The sequence below is a fragment of the Hylobates moloch genome, unplaced genomic scaffold, assembly GCF_009828535.3.
Source record: "Hylobates moloch isolate HMO894 unplaced genomic scaffold, HMol_V3 SCAFFOLD_6, whole genome shotgun sequence".
Taxonomy (NCBI): Eukaryota; Metazoa; Chordata; class Mammalia; order Primates; family Hylobatidae; genus Hylobates; species Hylobates moloch.
In genome coordinates, this window is record NW_026652281.1 from 102,065,668 (window position 1) to 102,078,167 (window position 12,500).

Consider the following 12,500-nt stretch of genomic DNA (forward strand, 5'->3'; position numbering starts at 1 on the left):
TCTGGCTGAGCCTGGGGTCTCTGTGGCCTCACCTGCAGCCACTGAGGCAGAGGCTCAGTGCCTTAGGGATCAAGACGGGTTCCTCTCAGAGAAGTGGGGGGTCATGGAGCCGGAAGGAGGGAGTTATGCCCTCAGCTCCTGGGGACCCCAGAGACAGTGGCAGTGGGAAGAGAAAGGACAGGTGGAGCTTGTGGCCAGGAGGGCCCTGTGCCTGTGATCATGCCCACAGGAGTGGCTGTGTCCAAACTGCCCTCAGGGCCCTCAAGCAGCCCCCTCCCGGTGGGGAGCTCTTCTCTGGAGGGCCTTGGTTCCTCTCCTGCCAGCCCCTCTCAGGCAGATCACCCATCAGTACTCGAAGAGGGAAAAGGGTCAGGGCCTCCACCATTCCCTGCTAGGAGACCCCTCCAGCCCTGGATGAATGGCCCGTGTCTTCCTCCTTGCCATTCCACCTTCACCCCTGCCCCAGGGGCTCGGGCAGGGGTGGTGCTGCCAGTTCTTTCCGGGGCAATGGGTGCTCTTTTGCTCTGCATCTGTGGGTTCAGAGGGGCCCAGGGGACCCTTTCCTAAACTGAGAAGGGGAACTTTGGAGTGGCTGGAGACCAAGGTGTCTGGTAGCCTGAGGTTGGTCCTACCCAGCCTCTGCACACCCAGTGTGCTGCGGGGAAATGCTCCCTAGACAGTGGCCACTGCCGTTGCGAGGCTTGTGAGGCACCGCAGACCCAGGCAGCTCAGTGTTCATGCGTTGAGCTCACACTGCACATGAGGGCTGAGTCAGGTCCGGAATCCAGGTCCCAGGGGTTCTGAGGTCCCCCTCTGGAGCTGGAGGGAAGTAATAGGGTTTCACTGGAGCCAGCATGGACAAGGCCCACCTTGGTCCACAGCCAGGACAGCTTGTCACTACAGATAGACCCCCAGGCCTTTGGGAGAGACCCAGCCCTAAGGCCTAGGTGGGGCACTGAGGGAGCCTCTTCTCTCGTAGCTACGAGGAGTGTGTGGGGCCAGGAGCCACTCAGCTGTATGTCCCCACGGACGCACCACCACCCTACTCGCTGACTGATTCCTGCCCCATGCTGGACGGTACCTCCGACTCAGGCAGCGGCCACAGCCCTGGCCAACACCAGCAGGAGCAGAGGACGCCGGTCCAAGGTGGCCTCCACACGGTCTCCATGGACACCCTTCCGCCCTATGAGGCTGTGTGCGGGGCCGGCCCCCCATCAGGCCTGCTGCCACTGCCGGGCCCAGGCCCAGGGCCAAGGGGCTCCCAGGGCTCACCCACCCCAACCCGGGCCTCAGCCTCTGGCCCAGAGAGGATTGTGTGAGGGAACCAGGCGGCCAGGTCCTACTGGTCCCTACGGGCTGAACCGCATTCTTTAGGCACACAAAGGCATGCACACACACACACACACACACACACACACACAGAGATGCACACGTGACTCATACACACAGACCAAACTTGTATACACACAGACATCTACACTGACACACCCCATGTACACACACAGATCTAGACGTGCTCCGCATGTGTGTGAACATGTGCACATACAGGCCTACCACAAACACAAAACCCACCTGCAAAGGTTTCACGGAACGTGGAGCTCTCCTGGCCTCCCGTCCCTCCTCCTGGCCTGTTGGTTGTGCCTCTATAGAGAGCGCTGCGGGGAAAGAGGCGAAGTAGGAAGTGGGACTTTCTCTTCCCTCTCCCCGACCCGTTTGCCCCTACCCTCGCCCAGCAAGCTGCGCCCAAATTCTATTCTGCCTCTGGAAACTGCTGGACCATCCAAGGTCAGCTGCCTGCCCTGACCCCTACCCCAGGGCCAGTTTGTCCTCCTGGGAGGCGGGACAGGCCCCAGTGAGGTTCTGTTGTGCGCTGTGCCTATCTCTCGATTCCAGGGCAGATGAGCCACAACATCACCACCCTGCCACTTACAAGGTGGGGGACCCGGGTCTGGGGTCTCAGGCGCAACCTGGAGGCCCTCACAGCCCACTAGGCCCCCTCCCGACCCCAGTACCCTCAGTCAGGTGGTGCTAGTAGAGCTATCTCTGACGCTGCAGGCCCCAGGTAGATGGGCAGGGCCCTCCGTGGGTGTGCAGCGGCGGTTCCCTCATCAGTCCAGCCACTGCCCAGGACTAAGGGTCTTCAAGGAAGATGAGGCCATTGCCCTTCTCCAGGTGGCTTCACCGCAGTGCTGCCTGGGCACCTCTCTGAGGCAGAGAAGTGGCCCCTCCCTCAGTCCCTGCCTGGCCGACCACTGTGGCCTGCACACGAATGGGTCAGAGCCAGACCCCGGAGCTGGTGCTGTCCTCCTAGGTGGCCGCTCATAGCTGGGGATGGTGAGTGGCTGTGTTCTGGCCTTGCCCACATGGGTGTTTGCAGAGACAAAATGAAGGGGATATGCTCCCCATAAACACCACCTTGCCACCACAAGAAGACCAGAAGGCTACTTGGCCTTGCTGCCACAGAAGGGGATTTGCAGGGTCAGCCTGGCTGCAGAAAGGCTGGCTCAGATCTTGACCGGGAAACCCCAGCGATTTCCATCAAAGACCACGCAGGTAACGGAGGTGATTCCTGAAGACCCAGCCCACCGAGGGTGGCAGCCAAGCGTCTTTGAGGAGTGTCCCTGCTAGCATCGCCAGCGGCCATCACTCTGCCTCCCTCCCACCTCTTGTCCCCCATCGTTGAAAAACAGCACCCTATCCTGCCTCCCCACATTTCCGTTCCTCCAATGAAGGGCTAAGACGATTTAGTAATCTCTTTCTTAAGCAGAGGAGTGGCAAGGATGGCGATCTTGAATTTTATTTTCTGTAGAGATAGCATTTCTTCTGGTGCGGAGCTGAAAGGAATCCACCCAGAAGTTCTGTAGCATCCTGCGTGCAGCCTCCTGGAGCCCCAGACTCCATCTGGTGGAGGGACTTGTTTACAAGCAGTTTTGACCACCTTAGTGGTGTACTGTTTTCTAGGCAAAAAATATCTGTCTGTTGTACTGTATAGCCTTTAAAATGCACTCCAGGAATAAGACTCTTTTAAGAAACACATCCTGCTTCTGCAACTCCAGAGAATGCTGGGGGAAAAAAAGGGATAAAAATTCCTACCTACTCATCAGTGTTTGAAAGATGGAGCTGAATAGCTTTTCTTGTTCCTGGACTAGGCAATGAATAAGCAACAATGTATCTTTTCTGTGTTCAAAATAAATACATCATATCAATAAAATGTAGCAAGAAGTAACACTTTGAGAGAGTGCATAAGGGTTCTTTTTTTTTTTTCTTTTTTTCTTCAGACAGGGTCTCACTCAGTCGCCTAGGCTGGAGTGCAATGGTATGAACATAGCTTACTGTAGCCTTGAACTCCTGGGCTCAAGTGATCCTCCCACCTCAGCCTCCCAAGCAGCTGGGACTACAGGCATGCACCACTACACCCGGCTAATTTTTTATTTTTAACTTTTGTAAAGACAGGGTCTCACTATGTTGCCCAGGCTAGTTTCAAACTACTGGTCTCAAGTGATCCTCTCGCCTCAGCCTCCCGAGTAGGGTTTATACCTTCTGAAACTTGTAAGGAAAGGAAACACTAAATAGCAACAAAATGAAAATACACCTCCGGCTAGCAATCCCTACCCATTCATTACCTCTCAAGATTAAGCACCATTGAAGCCTTGTCATTTTCCTGTTGATGTGGATATTTGGATAGTCAGTGCCTTACAGGAGTTGCTTTTTTTAAAAAAAACCTCACCGAAACTTGGCATCATTTCTCTGAGACATAGCTGGTGTAACGTCACGAGGATGGGCCATCAACTTCAGGACCTGACTCTAGGAACTTCAGAGACTACACGTTTTACTCTAACAGGAGTTGGCTTGTAGCACCCTGATGGTTTGTACTACCAGGAAAGAGAGGAAAATGGCAATGAAACTGAAATGAGCTGTTGTCTCGCCCTCTGCAGGAATTCCCCTCTTCCTTTCCATGCCCTCCACAACACCATGGCTTGGGCTATTGATCTCTTAGCGGACAGAGCCTGGGCCCCTTCCTCTGTCACATTTCCCTCCCACCAGAACTCCAATAGAGCCCGCTAACATAGTCCTAGATGCCCCCAAGTGCCTTGAAACTGGGGTGCAATCCAAAATTCAAATAGTCCATTAATATAGTCCTAGACCCCCAAGTGCCTTGAAAGTGGAGTGCAATCCTGAAGGAGGGTGCAGCGGGGGGAAAGACCGCGAGATAGGCTCATCCTTCTGGTTCTCCAGCCCACGTCCCTGCTGGACAGGCCAAAGCTGGCTCTGCCGCGCCCATCACCCCCACCCTGAGCCCACACTGCCACCTGCCGGCTCGCTGCTGCCACTGCTCAAAGTGAACAAGTCAGGCCCTGAAGAATGAGGAAGCCCCTCCTCTCACCTTGAAACACACCACCCACTGACACTCATAATTGCAGACAAAACCCGTTATTTTAATCCTGGGCTTTTCTTCCACCCTTGAGATGTTCTATGAGGTTTAACCCATTCAAGTATTCCATTTTGGGGGCTCACCCCCGCCCCGCCAGCATCTCTCTCTGGACAGAGCCTGACATTTATGTCCCCTTCTCTGTATGCAAAATAATCACCCCTCTGTTCTGAACACCACTAGCATGGCTCTGGTGCCACCGCAGTGCTCTGGGACTCCACCTCCTGGGAATGAATGCAGAAACTTCCACAGTGATGGTGTCCAGCCACGTGCTGACCCCCAACCTAAACCACCCCACACCGACACCCAGCTTCTACCGCAAAGACTTAGGATCCCACAGGCCTTTGGGACTGTCATGCTCTTGGCTTTTCCTGCTCCTCCATCCACGACATGCCCTATGCTGCGGTGTGTCACATATAGCACCACATTCGAGGTCCTTTGCACATTCCTAAGGAGATGCCTCCTGTCTGTGCCAGGGGCCAAGGAGAACACCCCAGGTACCTGGGCTCATCAGAGGCCCAAGGAGATGGAAGGTGAAGCTGCATCACAGGATGGTGGAGACAGGGGCCCCAGGGCCAGACCCTGGGATGAGGATGTGGGTGCGAGGGTTTGGTTAGGGAGGTGATCCCAGGAATACCAGATGGAGTGAGGCAGGAAATAAGGAAGGCAAGGAAGCCAGTGAGGGGGCCGCCAAACAGGTCACCACTGCAGGCCACTGAGCGCAGTCCCACTGGTGACTCTGAGAGACAGAGTAGAATGCACCTTGAAGTGACGCCCGCCTTCAGGTGGGGGAGATGGGTTGTTTGTACCCTGATGCTCAGCAGACATTTTTGGAGGCTGCCCTTTGGAGAATGTTCATTCCTGCCCCTTGTGGAGGCCAAACGGGCTCCTCTGGCCAGAAAAAGTCTTCAGGCAGGGAGGTCACCATGCTGGCGATGATGCCATCGTGATAGTCCACAAGAGCCATCATTGGGTCCCCATGTATGTGCGTGGCGAGGTCCCAGGTCTCTGCAAAGGGCTCCAGCAGCTGCTGCCACACACAAGCAACAGGCATCGCCCAGAAGAGGGCGGAAGGAGGGTTGATACAGAGTAAGGCTGTTCACAGCCACCACGAGGAACATCCATTGTCACACTGGCCAAGCCCACATGCACATACACACACTGGGGCCCCTCCCACCAAGTTCCTAGAGACACCCTTGGCACACACTCACATGTAGCATCCCTCGGCTCCACCTCCTGTGGTTTCGTGGACATTTGCTCAGACAGCTTTGGTGCACACACACTAGTGCCCTTCTCACTTAGAGCTTGTGCACATACACACTTGGCGCTGCATACTCCAGTGCCACTGACACTCCCACTCAGCTGTTCCTATCCATGCCCACCTGCATGTCCAAACAGGCTCTCGGCATGAGCAGTGGAGAGACAGTAAGCTTCATCGTCTGAGGAAGTGAATTTCTGTCCTGGTCTCTGCTTTGCTTCACCCCACATTGCACCTCCTCGGGGCCAGAGGAACTCTCTGGAGCCCAGGACTGGTTGCCTAGATCAGGCCGGGTATCTCTGGGCTTGGAGGCTGGGCAGATCTTTACCCCCAGGGTGGCAGCCCAGTTGTGCCAGCCCAACATGTCTCCAAGAAATCCAAGGTTGCAGGTCCTCAGGCCCTGCCGTTCCCACCTCAGCCATGCCACCACTGACCATCTCACCAGCATGACTCCTGGGGGCCTGGGGCTGCCTGTCTCTCTTCCACTGCCAGTGGCTGCCTGGTCCACAGCCCACCACAAGGCTGGCACCACCTGAACTGTGTGGTGGAGTAGAAGGGCATCCCTTGAAAAGGACCCTCCACACCCTGCCACTCTGAGCCTCATTATCCAACTGCAAGAGTCAGAAACCCAACTTGAATCTTCATAAGCAAGGAAGAATACTTACTGAATTGTCCAAGTCAGGCATGGCTGGATCCAGAAAGTCCGGGAATATAGGCAGGTATGTCATCTCTCTCTGGACTCTGCTGTCCACCACAGTGCCTGCATTCTCCCATCAGAACAAAAGTATGGAAGCCCCAAGTCTACTTTGGTTGGTTCATAATCCAAAACAAAGAGATCCTCTCTCTCCCAGAGAGCAAATACTAAGTCTCAGAGAAAACTGGCCCAGACATGTTCTCATCCCTGACTCTCTGAATGGCTGTGGCTGGGATTAGGGTCTCTGTTGTTTGTTTGTTTGTTTGTTTGTTTGTTTGTTTTTGAGTCAAAGTCTCACCCTGGAGTGCAGTGGTACGATCTCGGCTCACTGCAACCTCCATCTCCCAGGTTCAAGTGATTATCCTGCCTCAGCCTCCTGAGTAGCTGGGATTACAGGCACATGTCACATGCCCAGCTAAACTTTTGTATTTTTAGTAGAGAAGGGGTCTCACCATGTTGGCCAGGCTGGTCTTGAACTCCTGACCTCAGGTGATCTGCCAGCCTTGGCCACCCAAAGTGCTGGGATTACAGGTGTGAGCCACCACACCCAGCCGGGATTAGGGTCTCTGGCTGACTGAGCCTGGGTCATGCCAAAGCAGCCCCTGCACATCTCCCATGCCTCCATCTCCCCTCCCTGCCTGCCACTCTGTGGAGGGTGAGGAGGAGGAGCCACATTCATCTCTCCTGGAAGGGGTTTTGCAAAGAAAAGAGGGGAGGAAGCTGGGAGGACTGGAGACACACAGATGAACAGCCTCTGCCATGTTCCCTTGACAGGGCCAGGCCCTACCCCTCAGATCTCAGTCTGAGGGATGACCCCACGCCACAGATAGACAATAAGCTGGGCAGTGAGTCAGGGCAGGTGCTGGGTCAGGGTCAGGCAGAGAGTGGTTGCTAAGCAGGGCCCATGGCAAAGAAAGGAGGAAAGAGCAACAGCCTCCAGCCAGGCCTAAGGGCTCCAGGCTCACTGCACACCATCTTGAATCTGTGCCAGCTCTTTCCCATGGTTGCCGTAGCAGGGAGGAGACTTGGACCAGAGAGGCCCAGCTCCACTGCCCACTGGGAGGGGCCCCAGCCAGCTGCAGGGAGCCAGCTGAGCTCCACACTGAGGGCAGTCTGTGACTTGTGGACTTACAAGACTCTCCCAAGGAATACACTCACCCACAGTGTATGGTTACACAGTTTTGTTCCTGAAGAGGAACATAAATTCAGGCAAAAGGCCAAGCTATGAATCTATGCAACTGGGCCTGAGACTCCACTCCAGGCACTGACTTCACCCTAGAACAATCTCACCATGGGCTCCTGCCTCTTCTCCTCCTCCTTACAGCCCTTCCCTTCCTGGGCTGTCCCCAAGGGCCTGAGTCATGCCTCCCAGACTAGGGGCCTGGAATTGTGGCCCAAGCTGACTCCTGTCCAGGTGGCAGGCCCAGCACAGAGCCCAGGAGGGTTTATGGGGTAGATAATCAGCAGGAACTCCCAGCTCAATTATGAGAGAAACGGTGCTTCCTGCCAGTCACACACAGACTTGATGACAGTTAAGTGCTGAGTTCCAGACCTGAGACCCTCTGCCCAGCCAGCATCCCCATCCAGCTCCTCCTCCTCACCCTCTGCAGAGTGGGCACATGACTCAGGCTCAGCCAGCCAGAGACCCTGTGGCCTCTGAGCTCCTAAGCTCTGCAAGGAACCTGAGAGCTGCTGTGAGTGAAGGCTGAGTATGGAGACCCAGAGGTCTGGCTTCTCTGCTTCTGTCATCAGCTCACCATGTGAACTTGAACCAGGCCTCAGGACCCCCATGCCCCATCAGCCCACCTAGGCCAAAGCAGCCCCTGCAGATCTCCCATGCCTCCACCTCCCCTCCCTGCCTGCACTGTTCCCAAAGCCAGTCACACTGACGGGCAGAGAGAGCAGGTTCTCACGAAGTCAGTCACTCCCCCAAGGACCCAGAAAATGTGAACAATGCAATTAACACCAAATCCAACTGTTGGAGGCTGCGGCGAGCCAATGGGGAGAAGCAAGGCTGACTCCAGCATGAGAGGGCAGGGAAGGGGTGATTTTCCCAGCGTTCTCACCCTCACTGTCTCAGCCACCCTGGGAAAGATGAGGGTGGCTGGCAGTTCACAGGCACGACAGGTTCCCCATGAGGGGAACGGGGGATTAAGATGTCCAGAATGAATGTAGTTAGTAAGCAACCAAAAGCAATAGAAGAATCATAGTGGTGGGACGGGGGGGGGGGGGGGGGGAGGCGGGCCTTGGAATGTACCAATTTGTGGAGTTTTAGCTATTAGCAAGAAAAAAACAAAGGCCATTCTAGGCCTCTCCCTAGGGAACAAAACTGCCTGGGGTCAAAGAATGAGAGAAAAAGAGAGAACCCTGGCCTGGTGACTATACTCTTCAACACAACTCAGGGAGGCCAGGTGTAGTGGCTCACACCTATAACCCCAGCACTTTGAGAGGCAGAGGTGGGAGGACAGCTTGAGCCCAGGAGTTGGAAACCAGCCTGGGCAACATAGTGAGACCTTATCACTACAAAAAAAAATTGTTTTAATTAGCCAGATGCTATGGGGTGTGCCTGTAGTCCCAGCTACTGGGGAGGCTGGGGCAGGAGGATCGTTTGAGCCCAGGAGGTCAAGGCTGCAGTGAGCTATGATTGTGCCACTGCACTCTAGCCTGGGCAACAGAGTGAGATCATATCTCAAAAAACAAAAAACAAAAGCAAACAAACAGAAAACTACACTGCTGGCTTTTAAGATGGAGGAAGGGGCCCTGAGCCAAGGAATGTAGGCGGCCTCTAGGAACCGGAAAAAGCAAGGAAATGAATTCTCCCCAAAGGAACAAGCCCAGTGAGACTGATTTTGGACCTCGGTCTGACCTTTAAAAGTATAAAATAGGCCAGGCAAGCTGGCTCACACCTGTAATCCCAGCACTTTGGGAGGCCGAGGCAGGCGGATTGCCTGAGGTCAGGAGTTCGAGACCAGCCTGGGCAATATGGTGAAACCCCATCTCTACTAAAAATACAAAAACTAGCTGGGCGTGGTGGCAGGCACCTATAATCCCAGCTACTTGGGAGGCTGAGACAGAAGAATCACTTGAACCCAGGAGGTGGAGGTAGCAGTGAGCCGAGACCGCGCTGTTGTACTTCAGCCTGGGCAAGAAGAGCAAAACTCCATCTCAAAAAAAAACAAAAAAAAGTATAAGTTAATAAACGCTTCTTCTTTTAAACCACTAAACTCTAGAAATTCACTGCAGCATCAATAGGAAACGAATACACTTGGGTTCCAATCCCAGCTCTTGCTCTCCCTGCCTCAATCTCTTGGTTCATAAGATGAGAGGAAGGCAGATTTGGACAAGTGATGGGCAAAGGCCTCTCCAACCCTCTTTGACCCCAGGCTGTGATCATGCCAACTCTTAGCATTCTCTCACATGAACCTGCCCTGGGCCTTACCTGTGTCTTCATTTCAGAGGGAGGTAGACAGGGAAGCCAAGGGGTGGCCAGGTGTGACCCTGGACCTAACATTTCTCATGTTCAGGATCAGATGAGCTCATGTGTGTGAATGAGTAGCATCCGCAGTGTTGTGGGTAGTGACTATCTGCAGCCAGTGGTGTGGGTGGTAAAGGAATTTACCAAGACAGTTGTGGATACAGAAAGGCAGATTTATTAGAGAAGGTAGGAAAGAAAGAAAATACATTGCAAGATTACAACGGGCAGCACAGCAGAGACAGGGCCGTCTGCACAGAGGCAGGGGTTGGAGGGAAGTTTTATAGGATCATGCTGGAGGGGGCTACATACAGAAAGGGGTTGTGCTGCTGAACTATCACAGTGCTACTCTAGGGGGATCTATTTTCGAGTAGAACTCCAACTGGGATGCAGTTTCCCAATCAAAGGGATATGAACTGCCCTGGTCACTGAATTCAGAGAACATTATAGGGGGCAGGGGAGTTGGGAGCAGGAAGCAGAGATCCCAGCTGTGGTGAGCCCAGGTCAGAGGCAGCTCCAAGACCAAGCACCCAGGTGGCTGTCCTTCCTGGTGACTGGAGAGGCAGGAGCCCAGCAGAGTCTCATAGAAAGCAAATGACGATCAAGAACCAGGTCCTCAGCCAGACGCGGTGGCTCATGCCTGTAATCCCAGCACTTTGGGAGGACAAGGTGGGCAGATCACCTCAGGTCAGGAGTTTGAGATTAGCCTGGCCAATGTGGTGAAATCCCATCTCTACTAAAAGAGTAAAAAATAAAATAAAATAAAAATACAAAATTAGCCAGCCATAGTGGCACATGCATGTAGTCCCAACTACTTGGGAGGCTGAGGCAGGAGAATTGCTTGAACTCAGAAGGTGGAGGTTGCAGTGGGCCAAGATCACATCACTGCACTCCAGCTGGGCAACAAAGCGAGAGACTCTGTTTCAATAAAATAAAATAAAATAAACCTCTAAATTGATTGAGATCTGCCTCTGACACTTTTCAGTTTACAAAAACATACCTAAGAATTGGCCACCCAGGGGCAGGAAGCTGGGGTTTCTATCCAGTAACTCTCACCCCGCTGGCCCTTGGTTGGTTGAGGGTGGCCACCTTCCTGGCGCTTCCAGCCTGTCCCGCACACTAGCAGAGTATGCCTCTGCAGCCAGGAGCACTCAGGCATGAGGCATTACTGGGAATATCTGGATGGGATGGTACTGTGGAAAGATGCAGATGCTGATGTGCCTGGTCTTCATTTTTTGTGGGGCAGGGGGACAAAGAAAGGACAAATCCTGACCTAGGCCCTGCTCCACTGGGAGGGGCCTGGTCACCTTCCCATCTCAGCCTTTCAGAGAGACAAGCAGTGGCAGGGCCTGGCTGCACATAGCTTTATCTCTTGCTAGCATAACTTCCTCCTTTGCTTCCGGATTGGGCTTTGGAGCAGGAGAGGCAGGACCCATCCATTCCTCCAAGTGCCCAGCCTGAGCCTGGCCTGGGACAGGACTCTCTCCTCCATATCCAGCCCCGCTGGAGCCACCATGAGCAGGTCCCAATCCCCAGGCCCAGGGGAAGCTGCTCTGGGTGAGACCCTCCTGGGCAACATCATCAGCTACTACCAGGAGAGGGCAGGGGAGGGCCAGCTCGATGTCTGCAGGCAAGCAGCCCTCACCCCCCTCACCCACAGGGCCAGGTGGCTCCTGGGCAGGAGGGCCCCTCCATGGCTCTGTCTGCCAGAGGAAGTGGCCCTTGCTCTGGGTGGCTGCTGTTCTGGGGATCCCAGCCCTGTCCCAAAAGTCAGCCCTGAGCTGGTGCATGCACTAGAGTTCCTGGAGCTGATCTCTGTCAACCTGCTTCTGTTTCCCTGGAGGAAGGAAATCAGGTCCCTAAAGGTAGGCACTGCCACATGTCTAAGCAAGGGGGTTCAGCCAGGGGTTGAGGCTCTGCCTTTGGGAGAAACAGCATGCTCATCATACCCATTGACTTCAGTCCCATTTCAGTTTAAGAAATTGAGGGCTAAAGAGACAGACGCAACTTATCTATGGTCAACAGCTAGCAAGTGGTACAACTGCTTCTAACCATGAGACCAGCGGTCCCCAACCTTTTTGGCACCAGGGTCCAGTTTCACAGAAGACAACTTTTCCACAGACAGGGTGGAGGGATGGGGGCAGGGGTTGGTTTCGGGATGAAACTCTTCCACCTCAGACTATCAGGCATTAGATTTTCATAAGGATCATGCAACCTAGATCCCTCTCATGCACAGTCCACAATAGGGTTCCACTCCTATGAGAATCTAATGCCACTGCTGATGGTGACAGGAGGCAGAGCTCAAGTAGTAATGCTTGCTTGCCCGCCACTCACCTCCTGCTGTGCAGCCAGGTTCCTAACAGACCATAGACCAGTACTGGTCCAAGGCCTGGGAGTTGGGGACTCCTGCACTGGACTGTACTGCCTCTCCGAGGAAAGATGAACCAAGGAGCTCATAATAAACAAGGGGAGGAGTTGGGCTTTGGAGATCTACCGAGAGGTTTTGTTTTTTTGTTTTTCATTTTTTGTTTTTGAGACAGAGTCTTGCTCTGTCGCCCAGGCTGGAGTACAGTGGCGCGATCTTGGCTCACTGCAACTTCTGCCTCTCAGGATCAAGCGATTCTCCTGCCTCAGCCCCCCGAGTAGC

General features: G+C 54.1%; 1 protein-coding gene across 1 annotated transcript in view; it reads left to right on the forward strand.

Moving 5' to 3' along the window:
- The window catches only part of BEAN1 (brain expressed associated with NEDD4 1), a 58,844-nt gene extending 55,612 nt beyond the window's left edge, over window positions 1-3,232 (forward strand). The window contains exon 5 of the mRNA XM_032157540.2: window positions 980-3,232. Within this exon, the coding sequence (XP_032013431.1) occupies window positions 980-1,319 (340 nt within the window). The 3' untranslated portion in view covers window positions 1,320-3,232. The remainder of the gene's footprint in view (window positions 1-979) is intronic.
- The last annotated feature ends 9,268 nt before the right edge of the window (window positions 3,233-12,500 follow it).